The sequence below is a fragment of the Microcaecilia unicolor genome, chromosome 14 (assembly GCF_901765095.1).
Source record: "Microcaecilia unicolor chromosome 14, aMicUni1.1, whole genome shotgun sequence".
Classification (NCBI taxonomy): domain Eukaryota; kingdom Metazoa; phylum Chordata; class Amphibia; order Gymnophiona; family Siphonopidae; genus Microcaecilia; species Microcaecilia unicolor.
In genome coordinates, this window is record NC_044044.1 from 33,560,699 (window position 1) to 33,582,382 (window position 21,684).

General features: G+C 42.9%; 2 protein-coding genes across 3 annotated transcripts in view; one reads left to right on the forward strand and one right to left on the reverse strand.

The window, feature by feature from the left end:
- The window catches only part of LOC115457681 (alpha-2-macroglobulin-like protein 1), a 44,127-nt gene that overhangs the window by 8,616 nt on the left and 13,827 nt on the right, over nucleotides 1-21,684 (reverse strand). Inside the window, exons 9-27 of one of the 2 annotated variants that reach the window (XM_030187221.1) lie at nucleotides 20,302-20,419; nucleotides 19,822-19,931; nucleotides 19,326-19,493; nucleotides 18,353-18,577; nucleotides 17,780-17,840; nucleotides 17,537-17,682; nucleotides 16,367-16,516; nucleotides 14,808-15,068; nucleotides 12,400-12,493; nucleotides 8,900-8,970; nucleotides 8,784-8,866; nucleotides 6,098-6,323; nucleotides 5,739-5,865; nucleotides 5,291-5,412; nucleotides 4,166-4,217; nucleotides 3,444-3,518; nucleotides 2,855-3,031; nucleotides 894-975; nucleotides 74-230 (exon numbers count right to left, since the gene is read on the reverse strand). In XM_030187221.1, coding sequence (XP_030043081.1) covers nucleotides 74-230; nucleotides 894-975; nucleotides 2,855-3,031; nucleotides 3,444-3,518; nucleotides 4,166-4,217; nucleotides 5,291-5,412; nucleotides 5,739-5,865; nucleotides 6,098-6,323; nucleotides 8,784-8,866; nucleotides 8,900-8,970; nucleotides 12,400-12,493; nucleotides 14,808-15,068; nucleotides 16,367-16,516; nucleotides 17,537-17,682; nucleotides 17,780-17,840; nucleotides 18,353-18,577; nucleotides 19,326-19,493; nucleotides 19,822-19,931; nucleotides 20,302-20,419 — 2,505 coding nt within the window. Of the gene's footprint in view, nucleotides 1-73; nucleotides 231-893; nucleotides 976-2,854; nucleotides 3,032-3,443; nucleotides 3,519-4,165; nucleotides 4,218-5,290; nucleotides 5,413-5,738; nucleotides 5,866-6,097; nucleotides 6,324-8,783; nucleotides 8,971-12,399; nucleotides 12,494-14,807; nucleotides 15,069-16,366; nucleotides 16,517-17,536; nucleotides 17,683-17,779; nucleotides 17,841-18,352; nucleotides 18,578-19,325; nucleotides 19,494-19,821; nucleotides 19,932-20,301; nucleotides 20,420-21,684 lie in introns of both variants that reach the window. The other variant, XM_030187219.1, reaches the window with a different exon arrangement.
- The window catches only part of FOXJ2 (forkhead box J2), a 584,760-nt gene that overhangs the window by 6,405 nt on the left and 556,671 nt on the right, over nucleotides 1-21,684 (forward strand). The window lies entirely within an intron of this gene.

The following is a 21,684-nucleotide window of genomic DNA, read 5'->3' on the forward strand; positions in this document are numbered from 1 at the left end:
TTGCAGGTATATCGCCAGCCAAGTACCTGCCTGATCCTTTCAACAATCAGTATAGACAGGGTCAGAACCTTACCTGCATGTTATTGTCTATGAGTTTCCCCACACTCTGGAAACAACCAGATTCCATCTGCTTGCTTTTAAGCCAATTCACAGCCTCAGTGATGTATTTCTCATCTATGAATATTATACGCTTTGCTCGGCCAAAGTACTTGGCTACAAATGCAGTTAGCCTAAGGGCAAGAAAGAAAAAGAGTGAGTGGGAGAAGAGTGCAGTCTCGTTACTGGGATAATAGAGGATGCTGCAGGCCAGGTGTATTAGTGGAACTGTGCGTGGAGGTCTCAGTACTGGGACAGTAGGGGGTGCTGTAGGGCAGGAGTGAGGTGCATTGGCAGAGCTGTGTGTGAGGGTATCGGTACAGTCATAGTAGTATAGGAGTGAGGTATATGGACAGAGCTAGGTGTGAGGGTCTCAATACTGGAATAGGAGGGCAGGAGTGAGGGAGGTGCATCAGCAGAGCTGGCATGGAGGTCTCAGTACTGGGACAGTAGGGGGTGCTTCAGGGCAGGACCTTAAGGTGCTTCATCTCTTTCTTTAATGTTTTACTTACCAAGTGGATGGATGGCTGAGTTGGCCAGAGTCCAGCTACCTGACAGAAATTCTCGTGCAGGGTTCAAACTCAGGTTATGGGTCAAGGGGGCAGTAGGCACGTGACCTACCAATTGCAACCTAAGACTTTATACCAGGGGGAGGAAAGATGTCTGAGGAAGGTAATGGCAAACTACCCACCTAATAGTCTGCCAAGAAAGCATCATGCCAGTTGTGGCCTCCATAATTCATTTGCAACATGGTACTTGCGTACAAGAGACCAGTTTTTGCCTTTATCTTTACATACCAAGTATTTCCTGAGGCATCTCTTTCCCCAAAGGCACTATAGGAACCATCATTATGTTTATAATTTAATTCACGCTGATACCCTGAAGAAAAGGAGACAAAGATGCCTGCGGGTTATCACTCACTCATGCGCCAAACTTCATAGGGTCAACATAGAAAAATGAAGGCAGATAAAGACCATAGGGCCTATCCAGTCTGCCCATCCCTACCATCCACTATCCTTACCTCTCCTTTAGACATCCCGAGGGGTATTTTTGATAAAATGTCTAAGTCTGATTTTGGACATTTTGCTAAAAGGGAAAGGGAAATGGCACTTGATTTACCGCTTTTCTGAGGTTTATGCAACTACATTCAAAGCCGTTTACATATATTCAGGTACTTATTTTGTACCAGGGGCAATGGAGGGTTAAGTGACTTGCCCAGAGTCACAAGGAGCTGCAGTGGTGAACATAGACATTTTTGAACCTGAAAAAAGTCTATCTTTTTGGTTCCAAATTTGCCTTTTTCTAGATATTTTGTGTTCATTGTGTTTTTCTTTTGGATCATTTTGGGAAAAAGAACATCCGAGAGAGAAACACCCAAAAACCAGACATTTGGGATGTATGGGGGCCATAATGTTTAGTAGACTGGCCACACAGACATCCCAGCAGAGCAGTGGGGCAATCTAGGGGGCACTGCAGTGGACTTGTCATAAAGGGCCCCAGGTTCACATCTCACCATAACCCCTTTATGTTGTATGGTGAGCCCTCCAGGAATAAAGAGCAACCTACTGTACCTCGCTGTCCACCACTACAAAAGCCTTCAAGCTTGCAGGTGTCACATATATGTAGATTCAGTAGGTATTTAGAGGTTTTGGAAAGGTTCACACATTCCATCACAAGTGTACCAGTTGGGCTATGGGCTTGAGTTCCTTCTCTACAGTCCACTGCACTAACCTAGTAGGCTACTCCTGGGACCTGCATGTTACATTAACAAGAATGACTATCATATCTGAAGCTGTCATAGAGCCTGGTATGTACTGTCACTGTCACATCTTAGGGGACTGGGAAGGGGGTCTGTGACCACTGGGAGAGTAAGTCAGGTTATACCTTAATCCCTGCAGTGGTAATTTGGTCATTTAGGGCACCTTTTGGTCATTTATTCATGATTGAAACAGGTCTAATGAAAAGTGTCTTCATTTTGGCCCGAGATGTTTTCATTTTGTTTCATTATTGTAGAAAACTCTATCTTTTGGTGCCACTCATGTCCCACCCAAAGCATGCCCCATGAACTGTGGAGAAAAATGCCTAAAACTGGAGTGTTGAAAATCACACCTTTGATGTATTTGAGAGAAAAATGTCCATCTTTGACCTTATGATGTTTTTTTTAGACTTTTTTGTTTTGAAAACGAGGCCTCTCTATGTGTTTGTCTTATACATTCCTGAATTCATATACAGTCTTGGTCTCCATTAATTTTCAGAATGGCCCGAGCAGCCAACTGAGAGAGGAAAATATGGCTTGGTCAATGTAATCTCCAAGACATCATAAAATATACAGAACTTAATTTTCAGTGGAGTGTGGGCCAAATCATTATAATCTATATAATTCATAATTGGTTTCTGGTTTCTGGAAACTGAAGGAACTTGTTCCATGCTCCATTAATGTTCATATTGTGATACTAAATAAATCATCATTTTTCCAGAACTGTGAGGGTCAGTCTTGGTTCAATGCACCTCCTTCAAATGGTAATAACAAAGGGGCCAGGGAACAGATGTGACATGTAGAGAGAGATATACCCACACCTGTTATTCCTAGAAACCATGAAGGGAAAGTTTTCACCATGTAGGATTCAGCTGCTTAACGTTTTTTTAGACAGTCAAATTCCTTTCTAAATTCACCCTAAGTAATGCGAATACTAGACAGGATGTACGTCACACCTTCCTAGTCTGGTTCGTGCCCTTCTCTACCCCTTTCCTCACTTACCACTCTCCAAGAATCCCTTAGCCTTCTCTTTTATCTCTGGTGTTAGCTGCCCTGTGCTTCCCAGGTACTCCAAAATGTCAACGTTGGGAGCAAAGTTGATCATGTTCTGTTCACCACAGCCATAAGGCATGGCTAGCAACCTGTCCACATTGTTCAAGGATCTGCCCATGAGATCAGCTAAGGGAGGTAAGAAGGAGTGATGGAAAAGATTACTTAAAAGAAACAAAATGCAGTAAATAAGAGAGAACCAGCAGCACAAGCCATGTATGTATGAAAACACATATGTCTGCTCTGGTTGTGTGTGTTTTTGAGTGCTTGTTTTTCTCGGCCTGCTCATTCATGTATCTGTCTATATCCTTCTCTCCCTTACAGCTCTGTAATCGGTTTTGTGACTAGAGATAAACTTGGACACTTTTCCAACTGCAGGTGAATGATTGTGAATTCATGATCAACACACCTCAGATATTCTCTTCCGGATTTTGCCTTATATTTTATTGCAATAGCTGTACGCATCAAGGTGTTCTAATTCCTAAGTGAGGATTCACAAATATTAGCAGCATTATTCCTAACAATCGTAGCAGGAGCTTACCTATTACAGACACCTGGGCTCTTTCTGATCCCTCCACTATGTTGGCTGGAAGCTCTAGGGAGACCTTTTCAGAAGCTGAAACAAACAAATACGAGAATAAAGCTGAGAGATCTTATGATGAATGTTGAGTGGGTTGAAAATACTGAAGAAGATGCAGAGGTGATATAAATTGTTCAAATTTGAGTGACTGATGTGTGAATTAGGCAGTCAGCACCCACCCCCATCCTCCCACCCTGTCAGACTGTCATAGTAATGCTTGAATCTTTTCACTTATATACACTGTCAGCTAGCACATTTGCTTATTTCCGATCTGACGAAGAAGGGCAACCTTCGAAAGCTAATCAAGAAATGTATTAAATTAGGAGTTTAGTGAAATTTTGAGTATAAAGTTATGCACTCAGCTCTAATAAATTTTCAAAGAGGCCAATTTAGGAGACTAACTTTCAAAGTTAGAAGCATCAATCCTTTGACTACCAGGTCCAATAAATGGAGGTTGACACCTATTTTTCTTGCAAGTTTTTGAGCTGTCTAGAGATGTGAATATTGTATCAGTGGGAGACAGCTCTCCGTGGTTCTGAATATCAGGATAGCTGACATTCTTCCACAGACCACATAAACCTATCACATGATGCATCTTTCATGGACAGTCAATGACTTCCTTTTAGTGAGGGTGGAATGTGAGGAAGTTAAACACCAATTAAACCATGAGGAATGCCCCCTACCTCCATTACAGAGCAGGGAACTGTGGGTCTTTTCCTCCAGGATCCCTTCGGGCTGTGGAGAAGGAAAAAAAAAAGGGCATATGAATGGCAGATCAACATTCAATAAAAAGAATTTCTTTCACAATACTCCAAAATGTCTTTCCAAAGAAAGCTAGGATGCATTGCTGTTCATAAATTAACAAACTAACCCTGAAATAAATATTCAGAAAATGGCAGGATCATGCAGTGAATAATAAACTTTCAAACGTCCATCCAGGTGAATAAAATATGGGTATTTTCTGCTTGTAAATCTTGTTCTTAATTTTCCAAAGCATGCATGCATTTTCCATTGAAAGCTGCCATAGATACGAATATCCAATGGATTTTCCACCTTTTTTGTGCATGCGGTATTTATATGGGAAATAAAACATGTACAGCTGAAAATACCATCTATGCCCCCATTCAGTCTGGCTAAAAGTGTGCAAGCCATGAAACCTCATATGAGAGAGGGCAATTTCCAAACAGCCAATTTTCCCAGGTAAATATGGCTGTGCAACAGTGAGATACCTCCCCAGAGCTTTGATGCAGATCCGCTTTTCAGATGTCTGTACTGCATTCGTACTTTACATGTATCAGTGTATAATGTGTATCACTGTGAGACCTGCATGGGGATAATGGGGAGGGGGGGGGTCTGATGATGATGATCAGTGTAGCAACTACCTCCCGCCTCCCCACACGCAATATTTACTTAGATTTATAATGGCAGGAGAGAGTAAAAAAAGGACATTTTTTACAAAGCCGCACTAGAGATTCCTGCATGGCAAAAAGTGAGGAATCCCATAGGAATTGAATGGGCTTCCTTTTATTTGCCACACCGAGAATCAGTAGTGTGGTTTTGTAAGTGGCTCAGAAGCATCAATCATAATTTCTTCTCAGAATAAAATTTTAAAAAATCTAAATGCAAAGGTTTTTCTTAATGATTGTGTGTATCTTATTCATGTCCGTTGTTTCTTTTGCTAATAATCCTGATATGGCCATCTAGTGGTCTGTGTGTGCTGTATCTGAAGTACTGGGACCCTTTCTCTTTTTTCTACAGCATTGAGAAGATCAGCTAAAGGCCAGGATTCTTTTTCCTTTCTTACAGACCTGAACAAGCAGGTGTTTGATCAATGTGTCCCGTTTTCCCTTTTTGGGAACTGTGGGAGTTTCAACTCCACAAAGCTTTTTGGTTCTCAGAGCTTCAGCGCTTACTGTAAAGTTCACCTCACCTTAAGAAAAAAAAACAGAAAAACAAATTTAAAGTAAGAAAAAAAAGCCTTATTAATATAATTTCAACTTGATCCAGATTTACTTGACAGGGTTGATCCAGTCCTGGGTTTGCCCCACTGCATGCAGGGACTTGTAGTCTTACTTTTCTTAGGGAGCCCACTGGGGAAATCAGAACAAATGTAACATAGGACTGGATTAATCCTGACATGCAAATCTGGATGCAGGGGGCAACCCTACTGGAAACACTCTATTACTGTCCCCAGATGGAATGGATTTGTGGAATCCAGATCATTCTTGAAGCGATGACATTGCCCATTGTTCTTACCTAGCTTGGTTGCAGTCACATTCCAGGTAAAGGTCTTGGCTTCACTGGCACAAAGACAGTTGGTATAGACGCAATCTGAGCATGGTTCCAGCTGGAAGTCTGAAGATTCAAGCAGTGTCACCTCAGCCTACAAATATATCATATACATGATGCCAAAAGCAGAGACTTGAGGTTACAGTGAAATACAAATTCCAATCACAGAGTCAAAATATTGAACTGTAACGATGGTAATAAAATATTTTTCTTCTGGAAAAATGGTAAGTGTGACAAGTCTACTGTCCATAATGCACTGGGTCAGGGGGCTAGGGATTGGTGTAACTTAGGTCAGGTGACATTAGGTCACATTTTCTCTCTCTTACCATGATGCATTTCTTTTCATAGTTGAAGACCGTGGCTTTTAGGGGGAAGCTCTCCGTTCGTTTCACAGAGTAGGGAATTGTCAGTTCCACGAAGAAGGGTTTAAAGACTTTTAGTGGTGATGTTTCTGAGAGCCCAAAGCCGATATCTGACGTGCAGAACATGGAGGCTCTCCACTCTGTGATGGCATCAGGGACTGTGACCGGCAGATTCAAATTCCCAGATGAACTGTATGTGGGGATAAAAAAATTAAAGAAAGAATATTTAAAACAAACAGTGGTAAGATTCTGATCTGCTTCCAATTCCTGAATTTTCCTTCGGGGAATGTCCTGCTCCCCATGGTGAACCTATAATAGATACTCCAGTGGTAATTCAATAAGTAGGCACTCATGAGTAATCCCATTGCACCTGGAAATGCAGAGAAATGACAAAGGGGGGGTACATGTGGGCAGGGCTCCGGTCCCAGGTGGACCTTGTGGATCCCCTTACTACAGGTCTATCCCTTGTGTTAACTGCCTGTGCCTAAAAGCACAGCACACCAATGCCGGTTTACTCTAGTAAGTCGATAACAGAATTGGCTCTCATCACATAGCGTCACATGAGAGGGTATACTGGGTCACCTAGGCAGGAATGCTGCATTAATAGAACAAAACACAACATATGGATCTGTGTGTCTTTATAAAATTATTACAGACAAACTAGGTGCTGACATTTCCACCTGCTCTGAGGCAGGAGGAACTTCATCTGTATGTGCCAATAGGAAGAGGGACTATATGTTTCTTATAAAAACACATTCAGAAGTGCAATTCCTGCCCCCATGAGCATCTACATTTATTCTCTAAGCTTCCACACATAATGTTACACTTTGTGTGCAAGTTATAGACTAGTGTCAGTTGCACGTGTAACTCAGGATCCTAATTAGCCAATTTTGGGCTATAATTAGTGTTCATTGGCACTGATTAGGGGTTACACATTTAACAGTTTTCAGCTGGGATCCTGCTAATTGTGCGTACAAAATCCATTGCGTCCTAGGGGATGTGGACCTGGGAGGGGCAATGACTAACACCTGCACACACAGGTTATAAAATACTAACAGTTACTCACCTATCAGTCTACTGCTAGGCATGAGCATTTCGAGTTTGGTGCATCACTGCACACTGACTCTAGTATTGTATAACGGCAACTGAGTACACAATTACCTTTGTAGAATTCATGCTTAGCACACATATCATCTTAGCATCACAACTGTAGTCAACCTATAGAGCAGTCTTTCCCAAATCAGGCCTGGAGTATCCCCTTCCCAGTCAGGTTTTCAGGATATCCACAATGAATATACTGCCTCCATTGTATGCAAATCTCTTTCGTGCATATTAAAAACCTGATTGGCAAGGGGGTACTCCAGGACTGACTTGGGAAACACTCTTGTAAATACCCTCTAGTGTCTTATTGAACTATCCATGGTGCTGAATACTCTATGTCCCTGGTAATGACTCTATAACCCTGAGGTTGAATATTTAACAGGAATATCCAAACAACATCAGTTCATATTTGGACAGTTGCTTCAGGCAGTATTATTTGTGTATATTCTTCAGCACTGGATGGATAGTGTCACTGAATATCCTTTGCTGACTGCCTCGACACTATCCAGGTAGTCCCTGGACAGTTTGTGGGCAGAGCAAGAGAGAGCTGAAGTTACTGGACAGCAGAGTTACTCAAAACTGCTCTCTGGATAACTGTCTGATAAAGTGAGGTCACAAGAAATGCTGTCCTGACTTTATGTGGAGTGCTACCCGGATAGCAGGTTCATATCACTGCTAACCAGAGGGACATCGTTTACCACTCTGTCCAGAAGTTCAACACCGTTCACAGTCTGATTAGCTGTCCCAAATAGCCAGATGATGTATTTGTACATCTGTTATACCATCAAATTGTCTTTAGGCATCAAGGTGGTTTACATATTGATTGCTCAACAGGACAGAAAACTAATAGCAGTGACAAAGCATAAGGAGGGAATTTGTGAATTATCTCCATGGCTAGTATTTAAACAATTGCCAGTCACAATGTCTATATAGTAACCTGTTGTTTTTCAAACATTTTTGTTTAAGACCTAGTGAAAGGAGAACAGTGTCACCCTTCCTACTCCACACCCAGTGTTCACTCTTCAGCCCTCATTTACTGTCTGTCATCATCCCTTCCTTCTATAGTCCCCACTGCTCATCCCTCTCTCTCTCTCTCTCTCTTTCTCACTCCTTCAGCCCACCTTTGCTCACTGTCACCTCTCCCCTTTCCAGCCCTCATTGGTTTCTCTCATCCCTCCCTTTTCTTCTCTAGCCCCCTCTTCTCACTCTCACCCCTTTTCTCGGCCCCTGCTGCTCTTTCTCACCACTATCTCAGCACGTCCTTATCTACTGATTCCTAAATAGCCCCACATGGCTGTCACTTTAAAGCACCCAGTGCTTGTACTCTCATATTTCTCCAGACGTTTTATAAGTATAGCATAATTTTCTCAGAGTTACAGCAAGCTCAGAGTAAGCAGCAAAATGCTGTGATTGCTATACTTTCTATTGCCTGCCCCCAGAGCACAGAGAATGAGTGTGAGACAAAACAGTAGGCCAGAATTCAGTCCTGGGTCAGGATTTAAAATTTCTCAGATCTGTAATACACAGTTTGTCACAGTGAGTTACTTACTCTGTGTATACCAAATCCCAGAGCCAAGATTCTGGGAAATGTTGGCGAACCTTCTCCTCCTGAACAGATTCAGAGATAAGCACCTTCTCCTCCTGAACAGATTCAGAGATAAGCACCGTCTCCTTCTTCTTCTCCAACGGAAAAATTGGAGCTGATTGACTGACTATTCTCGGCATTAGCATACGGTCTAAGGACATAAAGACAAAAAGATCATTGTTCAGAACCTGAACGTCTGTATTCTCAGATCATAGACCAAGATTCTGCTTTACATCATAGGAGAGAGAGCCTAGCTCGCAGGAGAGGAGAAAGATAAGAAGTGATTACTGGATTACTCAGAGATGAAAATGTGCTTAGAACTATACTTTATGGATGAATGTATTGAAGAATAGATACTGAGGAAATAACTCTGAAATCAGGCTGAGAAAAAAAGAGTGAGAGATAAAAGGGTGAGGGCGAAGGAGTGAGTGTGTGTGTTAGGAATGAAGCAGCTTTCTTTCATGCAAAGAATTTCAAAATGAACTGAAAAGTATCCCAACAAAAATTGGATTTTTTTCCCATTTCATTAATACTGCACATTATTTCAGAATAGCAGATACAAAAATGAAGGTGAAAATGCTCATGCCTATATTGGGGAGATATGCCTGTAACATATCATTCTGTAAGTTTACTACGTGTGTGTCCCCAGAACAGACCATGTAAATGTCCACCTGTAAAATATCCAGTATTCAAAATGTGTGTGTATTTCTGGAATAGCTCACAGCCAGATTTATGGTGGTATACGCTGTTATTCTGGTCATTTAGGCATGTATTTGGCACATTAGAGTTAATTCTATAAGAATGCATTAACATTTATCAGTCTAAATCTAATTGAGCTGTCCTTGGTGCTGAATGTCCTGTTTCTTTCATGATGCCTCTAGAGTGCCTGATCCAGTGTTCTAATCTGTGAATGCACTTTTCCTTGCTTGTCTCTTCACCCCCTCCCTCTCCACTACATTTTCTATTGTCGCAAGAAACTGCATATCCATTTGCTACGAAGGTGCAGAGAAGGGTGATGAAAATGATAAAAGGGATGGGACAACTACCCTATGAGGAGAGGTTAAGATGGCTAGGACTCTTTAGCCTGGAGAGAAGGCGGCTGAGAGGTGATATGATAGAGGTTTACAAAATAATGAGCGGGATAGAGCGGACAGATGTGAAGCGTTTCTTTACACTTTCTAACAATAATAGAACCAGGGGACACAAGATGAAACTAGAATGTGGTAGGTTTAAAACAAATCGGAGAAAGTTTTTCTTTACTCAACGCGGGGAAGGTAGTGATGGCAGCTGGCCTTGCTGAGTTTAAAGGGGGTCTGGACAGATTCCTGAAGGAAAAATTCATTGATCATTATTAAATTTGGGGTTTTTGCTAGGTTCTTGGGGCCTGGAAACAGGTGTGAGGATGTTATAATGCCATTGTATCGCTCCATGGTGCAACCGCACCTTGAGTATTGTGTTCAATTCTGGTTGCCGCATCTCAACAAAGATATAGTAGAATTGGAAAAGGTGCAGCGAAGGGCGACTAAAATGATAGCGGGGATGGGACGACTTCCCTATGAAGAAAGACTAAGGAGGTTAGGGCTATTCAGCTTGGAGAAGAGACAGCTGAGGGGAGACATGATAGAGGTGTATAAAATAATGAGTGGAGTGGAACAGGTGGATGTGAGGCGTCTGTTCACACTTTCCAAAAATACTAGGACTAGGGGGCATGCGATGAAACTACAGTGTAGTAAATTTAAAACAAATTGGAGAAAATGTTTCTTCACCCAACATGTAATTAAACTCTGGAATTCGTTGCCGGAGAACGTGGTGAAGGAGGTTAGCTTAGCAGAGTTTAGTAGCGGTTTATGGACTTGTCCTTTAGGAAACCATCCAACCCCTTTTTAAACGGACTTGGAAAAATCCACAATTCCAGGAATAACATGTATAGAATGTTTGTACATTTGGGAAGCTTGCCAGGTGCCCTTGGCCTGGATTGGCCGCTGTTGTGAACAGGATGCTGGGCTCGATGGACCCTTGGTCTTTTCCCAGTATGGCATTACTTATGTACTTATGGATTGGCCGCTGTTGGAGACAGAGTGCTGGGCTTGATGGACCTTTGGTCTTTTCCCAGCGTGGCGGTGCTTAAGTGCTTACGTTCAAATTGTATGGCTTCTGTTGCCATATTCACATCAGAGAAACCAGAATGCAGGGATTTTCTATAAAGTGGTAGCCGTGTTAGTCACTTTTAAAAGTAATAAGTGGAAATAGAGCAAAACATAGCAAAGAAAATAAGATGATACCTTTTTAATTGGACTAAATTAATACATTTCTTGATTAGCTTTTGAAGAAGGGTTACCTTTGAAAGCTAATCAAGAAATGTATTAAGTTAGTCTAATAAAAAAGTATCATCTTATTTTATTTTCTATATTTTGTTTTATTTCTATTTTTTATTACCTTTAAAGTGTAGGAACTATAATTCCAAGTGGAATGAGGTTAGCAGGAACAAGCTTGGGTATAGCTCAGCTATGGAAATTAAGTGGCTTGAGTTTAGCTGGCATGGAATGTTGCCACTATTTGGGTTCCTGCCAGGTACTTCTGACCTAGCTTGGCCACTGTTAGAAACAGGATACTGGGCTAGATGGAGCACTGGTCTGACCCAATATGGCTACTCTTATGTTCTTATGTCAGGGATATTTTGATAATACTGGACCCAACAACATCGTTTGATATTGTTGACCACCTACCCCTCTTAAGGAATCTGGAAGAACATGGAATCATTGGGGTGGCACTGAATTAGTTTAGGTCTTACTTCTCAGGTCATACATTTCAGATCTATGTTAATAACTGCCTCTTAGATATCTTTCCTTTGTCTTTTGGTGTCCTGCAGGGGTCTATATTGGATCCTATACTATTCTAGATTTAGGATGGTTTTCAACCACAACTTAACCAGGTAGATGTGGTTCCAATTCCCGTTAAAGATAGCCAGTTAAAGTTTTCCAGTTTCTCGCCTGTTCAGTGTTTTTTTTTTTTAATAATATGTGGGTGTGTGAGGTGGCCATGTGCCCAACCGAGAAGAAATCAAAGTGACCCTTAAAAAATCCATATTTCAGGTACACATCTCTGCCTCCCAGTATATGATTAGCCAGACTTGTGAGGTGTCACTATGTGTATCACACTGAAAACCAGATATTTGTATTACATTTTAGAGAAATTTCATGAATGCTTCCAATTCGTGTGGGCATACACTCTTTACCTGATGACTATATGCAGTAAATAAGATTAGGAAAATACTCAAAACAGTGAAATTGTTTTGAAAATGTTACCATGACTGTCTCAAGAACGAAATGCAACATTCCTCAATAAGTGCTGTTGTTCAGAGGGTCATAAACAATGTGCATTTATCGCGTGCACTGTCGCAGAGAACGAGAGTGCCATGCACCTGGGATTGGGTAGGAGTGTGTTTAATGCCTGTGTTCGAGTGAGGTTACACACAGAGAGGCCAGGTGCCTCCATTCCTTTTTCAGGGGTATCTCCACTAGCTTTGTCCAGTGGATATTTCTCATGGAGGTGGCATGCATGTATTTTGCAAATAACAAACCTGAACCCGCAGGACCAAAAGCGAAATTTGGAAAATGCAGAGGCTGGTCACATTTCTTTATTCTTGAGTTTGTTAAAATTTTCAGACTGGCATCCTAAGCAAAGCACAGAAAATAAGGAATTGGAGGGCACAAATTATTGAGCATGAAAAATAATCATTGTACAGGTATATAGATACCTATGTACACTGTTCATCACAGGACAGGGACAGCACAAGCAATATCAATGCAAGTTATATATATATATATAGATATATAGATATATATAGATATAGATACACACACTCTCACTCTCTCTCTCTCTCGTTCTCTGTAGAGGTGTTTCCTGGGTCACCTTGGTGAGCCTGAAGCCTACTTAATGCTTCTCCTTGTGATCCTGGGAGGCCACTGAACTCTCCATTGACCCAGGTACAATAACTTAGATTATGACCCACTAGGGACAGATAAAGTACCCACATATAATAAATGTAAACCACTTTGGTTGTACTACAGAAAGATGGTAACCATGCCCTGAGCCATACAGTCGTGGTTTCTGCAAAATTCCGTACCTTGGAGTTTTCTGGATCATATGCTTGTGGCATCAAGGACACGGTTTGCTGAATATCATCTTTGTCTATTGGTCACTGTGTGGACCTGGGGCGAGTGACGTTCCCAGCTATGGATAGCTTGAACAACTTTGAGAGGCAACACTGTGTCTGGACCAGTTAGAACCAGTTCTGCACTGGAGGAAGGAGCTGGACCACCAACTATGCTGGATGGCTTGTCCAGGCTCCTAATCAGGGCAGTGAGGCTGCACCAGTCCTGCTTGTCATTTTACACAGGTACTGGATTCGTAACAAGGAATTAGTGAATTTACACCTGACGGACACACTAGATTCTGTGCCACACCAGGAAAACCAAGTTCTGAGCCTTTCTGTAACAGACTGTCTGTGCAGCCAAAGTGAAGACACCAAAAAAGGGAGTACATGCACAAGAAGAAGGGACCCCCCCCCCCCCCCCCCACACACACACACACACACTGATGTGCTCTGACCTTTCTGGTGGACAGGAGAAGCTTCACAGGTCTTGGCTCACTTTTTTTAAAGCAGCTGGAGATGAGGCGAGAGAGAATTCCATCTTCCCTAAAGGACTCAGGCCCCGATGTTCAATTCCCCACACTGTGGTGAAACAGCACCCTAACAATAGTGGGGAATTAACTCCCCAATGATCAACGCTAATAACAAGCAAATTTAAGCACGTTATTAGCGTTGATCATTCTGGGAAAGTGTGGGAAGATTTGCCTGAGCTCGCATTCAGGCAGAATCCTCCCGCACTTGTTTGAGAGGTCCCGGCTTTCAAAAGCCCTAATCTGTCAAATACAGGGGCTGGAAGTCCATGGTAGACCCGGATCCCTCGCCCAAAGCAAAGCCCTGGTGGCATATTCCCTCCCCCCAAGCACCCACATCCCACGGGATGGTGACATGGGGGGCTGGAGGTCCAGGGATTTGTGGACCCTGGATTTGTAGTATGGAGTGTTGCCACAATTTAGGTTTCTGCCAGGTACTTGTGACCTGGCTTGGCCACTGTTTGGAAAACAGGATACTGGGCTAGGTGGACCATTGGTCTGACCCAGTATGGCTACTCTTATGTTCTTATGGACCTCCTGACCCCCCTGACATGAAGGGCTGGAGGTCTAGTGGATCGCCAACCCCCTAACCCCCCATCCTAAAAGATATATCTGGTGGCCCAAGTGGGCTGCTGACATAGCTCTCCAACTCTCCCTGGTGGTCTAGTAGCAAACCAGCCCTCCTCCCCCCATTCCACAGTGTTGGAGGAAGGAGTACCACTCCCTCTTCATTCCAGCACCACCTTTATAATGACAGCACCCTGCCCAATGCATCCTGGGATGTGCTGGGCAGGGCTTCCCTACCATATAAAGGCTGCTTGGCTCTGTTGGGGGGGGTGGGGGAACAGGAACAGAGCCTTAACCTAATGCCAGTTCTGATCTGCTGTAGGGCTAAGGCGCTATTCCCCGCCTACGATCAGAGCGCTGTTCTCCGATCATAGGGGTGGAATACAAACAGAGCTCATTTAAATCTAATTTAAATAAGCTCTGTGCTATTGCATTATACAGGCGCTGCTTGTCCGATGATCATGGGGGTGCAGGTAAATGTGGGTATCTAGTCTGGCACCCATATTCACCTTTGATCATTGGGCTGTCAGTAACCCACAAGGCGAGTTTACATCACTCCTATGGTTTGGGTTAGCTAGAAATCTCTCTCTGAAAGGCAAAAAGGGAAGGTGGGCTGAATTTTCACTTGTGCTGATACTTTGTGAATAATTTTCTCTTAGGAAAAGCGATTAATATAGTAGTTTCCTTGAGTCTGGTTCGATTTCTGACAGGTCTTGTAATTGTGCTCTAAGAACTGACCTTGAACAGTTGAAAAGTATCAAAGGCAGTTGTTCTCGGAAAAGGTCTCATAAAATCAGGCCAAATGTAGTCAGGTTCGAGTAGTTCAGGAGTTGGGACTGGCCTGGGCCTCATAAAATCAGGCCAAATGTAGTCAGGTTCGAGTCGTTCAGGAGTTAGGACTGGCCTGGGCCTCAACCAGGGCCTGGGAAAATAGCTAGCGCATGAGTATTCATCCACAGACTGGGGGTAGCCACTCTCTTCAGGGAATAAGTTGTAGACCTGGAGACAGAGTCAGACAAGGTGAAAATGAGGTAGCCCGAATGAGATCCAGGAATGCTGTTTCCCATTTACTGTCTTACACAGTCACAAATAAGCCACAGCCCCTGTTTTGCAGAGTTTACAATCTAACCAAGACAAGAAGAAACTTCAGGCTTTTTATCGTCGAAAACGTGCATAAAATCAAGAAGACTTTGTGGTCAGGGAGAGTCAGTGTTTCATATTAACAAACGGCCTCAAAAAGATATTTTTAAATTTGTATTTATTAGGATTTATTTACCATAATCAATAGACAATCCCAGCAGTAAAAACATTCAAATAACAATACGAAGTATGGCATAGTTACTACTTACAATGTCAACACAATACGAAATAGAACATTTTAATTGACAGTGATGGGTATAAGCAAAGATGGAACATACAGATAGGTAAGAGGAGTGAGAAAATAATTTAAAGAAAGGTGCACATGAGGTCGGAGAGATGGTTAAATGTTATCTCAGCTAGGATAGGAGCGGATATGCTAGATTTTAATAGACCAGAGGAGCGGGACACCACTGGGAGAGGCTGTTCCAGGTCCATAGTGAAGTAAGGTGGAAAGTAGTGATGCAGAAAGACAGCACAGAGAACAGCAGCCAGTCCCATGAATAGTGAAGGGATTTATAGTGATAAAGTGCCGAGGAGGAGCTGCAGAGTAACAGCACTTTTAAGTAAACAGCTGTATATGGAAATGCATAGGGAGTCATTGCAAGATCAATACCCCGCCACACTCCCCAGTTGGGTCCGGTGTGGTTTACACCATTAAAAAAAGCCTAAGTAATACAGTCTAAAAAATGCAGTGAATTGAAAACAGGGGTTACGTGTCGTAACACAAGAGGAAGTTAATTCCCGGATTTATCACTAACTTTCTGTATATTACCATTGTGGAATCACTTTATCTCCCTATACCTGAGTTCTAAACCCCAGCTCTGCCACTGATTCTCCATATTTGTCTTTTGGTGAGTCACTTTATCTCCCTATCCCTCAGTACATTTCAAAGTATTTCCATGTCATTTCATCGCGTGGTCCCTGGTCCTAGTACTTTTTGAAAGGGTGAGGAGGGAATCAGAATGGCTCTCTCTTCCCCTCCATACAGACCAAAAAAATGCAACTAGCCTGAATCTTCACTCGGCATGTGTCACAAAATACTCTGCCATCAGTGTCCTGATGGTTTCTCATCATCTAATGAGAGAGAGAAAGAAATCACAAAGAAATGAACGCAAGAGAAAAGGAAACACAAAGGAACAGTCAAGGACTCAACTTACACTGTTGATAGAGAGCTCTGACTCTGATCTCATGAGCAGGACACTCTGATCCACAGCATGGGTGGCACACAGGGATCCTGGGGCTGCCTGCAGCTGGAGATCAACATTGGAGCCTGGAAGAGACTCCTCCTCTGAGAAGGTCAGCTTCACCTGGAAAAGAGAGAGAGAGTGGGAAGGAGAGATAGTGGGAAGGAGGGAGGGTATTGTGGGAGCTACAAACAGAATGACAGAGAGAGACCTAGAAATAGAGAGGGGGGAGTGGGAGAGAGAGAAAGAAGGAAGGAGAAAGAAAAACCTGGAGAGAGGGAGAGAGAGAGAGAGAGAGAGCATAGAGAAACTAGGAGAGACCAAATCACATGACCTCCTTCCAAGACTCCCAGTTTACCTCTTCCAACTGCTTGTTCTTATGGGTCCCATAAGGGATTCCTGACATGTTTAAAAGCTTTAAACAAAGGTGTTAAAGACTTGATGGCAAAGGCCCCTCATCACAGGGCATGAAATAAAGCTGAAAGGAGGAAATTGACAAGAAACATGAAAACGTTTTCACGGAAAAGGTGGCGGATGGTTGGAGGTAGTGGGGATGAAAATAGTGACAGAATTCAAAAACCTGTGAGGATCCCTACAGAGAGAGAGGATGGGATGCAAACAAAATGTAATGAGTTTCATGCTTCAAAAAGGGCAGGGAGGGGTGTCAGCTGACCCTCAACAAAAAGATGGGGGGTAACCTGCAAGGAACAGCAGTTACAAACCCTAACCACCTTACTGGGTGGACTGGTCGGGCCATGCTGACCTCTGTCTGCTGTCATTTACTATCCGCCTGATATTTAAAGCAAAAAGACCGCTAAAATGACACTTAAGCAGCTATTTAGCGATCTTCAGTGCCGGATAGTGGCTTAAATATAGCTGGTTATATTGCACGATATAACCTGCTATCCCCCGATTTTTAAAACCCAACTGGCCAAGTTTGATGGCCATATTCGGCTGCGACAATAGCTAGAATAACTGTAGCCAGGCTTAATATCAGCTTTCCTGTTAAAATCAGACCAGCCAACGTTAAACTGGATATTCAATGCTGGTCACCAGAAACGGACCAGTGTTGAATATCCAAAGTTTAGCGCTGACCGCAGGAGACAACCCAACTATCGGGGCCTATGTGAACACGTCACTCACCTTGTTCTTGAAGCATTTTGATATCTTGTACTGAGCTCCATCTGCAACGAGCTTCCCATTTGGTAACATGGCGTAGACCAGCACATGGGCAGATGGCGCAGTGTCAGCGCTGACAGGCAATGTGATTGAGAAAGAGCCCTTCAGTGCTGCAGGAGAAGAGAAGGGTAAATGGGCAGGAAAGGCCGATGTCTTTCCGCGAAATCTTCAGGCAAATTAGGGTCATCAGCATTGCCGATACTTTACCTTCACTGTTGACATCCCTTTTCCTTGTACCGTGGTGTCTAATGAGACCTTTTCCTACAACCTAGGAGGAGGAGAAAGAGGGTGTGTGTTTAGGAGAGCTGTGAATTAGAGGGGAAGAGAGAAGGGGAGTAAGGGGAGAAATTGAAGGCACAGGGGAAAGGAGACAGACAGAGAAGGGGGGACGCAGAGGGAAGAAAAGTGAGAGAGAGACAGAGGCAGAAGAAGGAAGGGAATGAGAAGGAGAAACGGAAAGAGAGAAAGGAGAGATACAGGCAGGCAAAGGATACGGGGAAAGAGAGGATGATGAGAAGGAGAAATACAGAGGTGGCGGGAGGGAGAGAAAGAGGTGGGGAGAGGAGAGACACAGAGGCAGGTGAAGGAGATGGAAAGAGGATGCAGAGGCAGATGAAGAGAAGAAGAAAGGCAGAGGGAAAGGAAGGGAGGAGGGAAAGAGGTACAGAGTGAGAGAGAAAGGAAGTGAGGAGGGAGAGAGAGACAGAGGTGATGAGAGGGAGGGAGAGAAAGAGACAGGCATGTTCTATTATGTGCTCTGCATAAGACTGTGACCCTTACAAGGTAGAAGAAATCCAGATGTTTGGTTTGTTCTTCCAGATCTTTCACTTCAATGATGTAATCCACCATGATCTGCTCCTCCTTGTCGCAGGAGAGGGAGGACACGTCTAGAGAGCGGAGTTTTACAAAGCTCTTACTCTCTGCAGAGAAAGGGGTCAGTCTGATTTGAGCAGATTGCGATGGTAGAGACACCTCACCACACTTCTCCTCTGCATTGTACTCGCCCTAAATGGAAAATAAGATGGAATACGGTTCTGCGTGAAGCACCAAAGAGGATGTCCTACCACTGGATGACTAAAACTTATGTTCTAGGTTCAGCAATACTTATTTACCCCACCAATTGCACCTGACTTTGCCTTTTCAATAATGCCAGCAAGAAAAGCTACAAACTAACTGAATGTCACCCAAATCCGGGAATTAGAGTTTAAAGAGAGGTGAGTTTAGAGCACCTTTCATGAGCAAATGCTGGTCTGTAAGACTTTCTCATCTGGGGAATGAAGGAGTAATTTAACTCCTAGCCACCCTTGCAGAGATCTGTTCTCTGCCCCTCAGACCCTCACGGTGTTTTTGTCTGAGCGGTCAGCACTATGAGACCACTAGGGGCCCATTTTCCAGTAAAGCTGAGCACCTCCATTTAATCCTTACGCTGGGATCCTAAATGTGTTGCTCTACATCAGCAGATCTGGTTCTAAGTATGAGCAGAACTTGAGCTGTACCAGCCTAGACATCTCAAGTCCCATTTTTATAGACTTTCTAGAATGGCACTCTTGTTTCTCAACATTAGGAGAATGTATCATTTGAATATTGGGCCCCTACAAGGAGAACTGCAATTGAATAGAGACCTTCGAATAAGGAAAAAAGTGGAAGCCCCAGATTCCAGGAAACACAAATGTTAATATTTTGAGGAACCAGATTACTTCTGTCCTACTGTAGAATGAGATCCCCATTCTGGCTGGATAAAAAGTGAACTCACAGTTACAGTGATGGTCTCTTCACCCCAGGAGGATGTGTTCAGAGTGAAGGGAACCAAGCCCGATTCATCCGTGGTGTATGGTTCTTCAATCTGTTTTCCATTCATCTGGACCTTCAGCAGAACCTTCTTATTCTCCAGAGGTTTACCATCAGCACCCTTCAGCTTCAGCTGCCAGAAGGGAAGCAGAAACACTGAGTTAAGTTCTCTGAGCTCCATTCCCGGCTCAGGGTTCCACATCTCACAACTCAGAAACTATAGAGATTTTTAAAAATCTGAATTCAATTCCTGCCTTGGGCTCCTGTTTCTCATACTGGGGATGTAGCAGACTAAGAAATCTAGGTTCCATTCTTGGCTCAGTCCCTTGGTCTGGGAATGCTGCAAGTGGTAGGAGGTCTGGGTTCAATTCCTGGCTCTGGCTCCTCTATCTCAGACTAGGAGTATCTAATTTGATCATGCCCTGTGGAGATGAACAGATCCTGCCAAGTTGTGAAATTACCTTCCCGCTGTAGTGGAGCTTGGCTTTGTAATAAGGCTGAGAATCATCAAATGCTACTGTGGCTATGTATGGAGGGATGGATGAGGTGGCCGTGGCATTGATCTCCACACCTACAAAGCACAGAAAGACATGTTGGCTGAATGTGAATGACCGTGCTGTGACAAAGACATCTGGGTCATCTCCCCACCCCCTTCAGAACTTCATGTGATGAGCAGGTAAGGGTTGGGAAACCCAGTGAAATCTTTGATTCATCCAACACCAAAATTATACTCTCCTTTCTCAGCTTCACCTCTTTTATAACGAAATACCCTAACCTGTCTTCACCAGTATTAACAGCACCTATCTTTGCCAATGTTAAAGTGATATTTAACGTACACAGTGATGGATGTATGGATGCACGGAGAAGGGAACTTCCAAACTATACTGTGGAGAAAATCTTAGGAAGCTTGTTGATATCCCAGAAAGCAGAAGTCACATTACCAGTTCCATCCTCCACCAGCGTGGCCTGCGCCTCAAGAGTTGGACTGAACTCTGACGAGCTGGAGGTAAAGTTTGCAGAGGGCTCTATGTCAGCAGAGATACAACCGGTTCTATCAGTCTGGCAATGGACAACAGACAGACAAATAGATCAGCTTTTAGGGCAAGTTAAATTGACTTGAGCAGTACAAATCCTTATGCACTTGGGTCCCAAGATATAATATCACACAGGTGAAGGCTGTAGATATCTCCCTTCCCCCAGGATATGATCTGACCTGATCTGTGGGATATTATAGTGCTCATTTTCAAAGCACATAGATTTACAAAGTTAGCTGGAAGATGTAATGGGGCAATTTGACAAATTGAAATGGAACAAATCACCTGGACTGGATGGTATATATCCCAGAGTACTGATAGAATTGAAAAATGAATTTGCAGAATTATTGTTAGTAATATATAATTTATCTTTAAGATTGGAGGGTGGCCAAAGTAACGCCAATTTTTGAAAAAGGTTCCAGAGGTGATCCGGGAAATTATAGGCCGATGAGCCTGACGTTGGTGCCATGCAAAATGGTTGAGACTATTATAAAGAACAAAATTGCAGAGGCGGCCAAGAAAGCAAATAGAATGTTAGGAATTATTAGGAAAGGAATGGAAAACAAAACTGAGAATGTTGTAATGCCTTTGTATCGCTCCATGGTGCAACCACACTTTGAATACTCTGTGCAATTCTGGTCACCACATCTATAAAAAGATATAGCGGAATTAGAAAAAGTACAGAAAAGGGTGATTAAAAACAAAAAAGGGATGGGATGACTTCCCTATGAGGAAAGGATAAAGCGGCTAGGACTTTTCAGCTTGGAGAAAAGACGACTGAAGGGAGATATGATAGAGGGTCTATAAAATAATGAGTGGAGTGGAATGGTTAGATGTGAATCGCTTGTTTACTCTTTCCAAAAATACTAGGACTAGGGGGCACACAATGAAGCTACAAAGTAGTAAATTTAAAATGAATCTGAGAAAATATTTCTTTACTCAGTTTGTAATTAAACTCTGAAATTTGTTGTCAGTGAATGTGGTAAAAGCAGTTAGCTTAGCAAAAAAGGTTTGGATAATTTCCTAAAAGATAAGTCCATAATCCGTTATTAAGCACATAAGCACTGCCATGCTGGGAAAAGACCAAAGGTCCATCAAGCCCAGCACTCTGTCTCCGACAGCGGCCCCAAGAACCTGGCAAAAAAACCCAAATTTAATAACGATCAATGGACTTTTCCTTCAGAAAAGATGGACTTGCAAAAATCCACTGTTTATTTCTATGATAAATAACATAAAATCTGTTTTACTCTTTTGGGATCTCACCAGGTACTTGTGACCTGGATTGGTCAC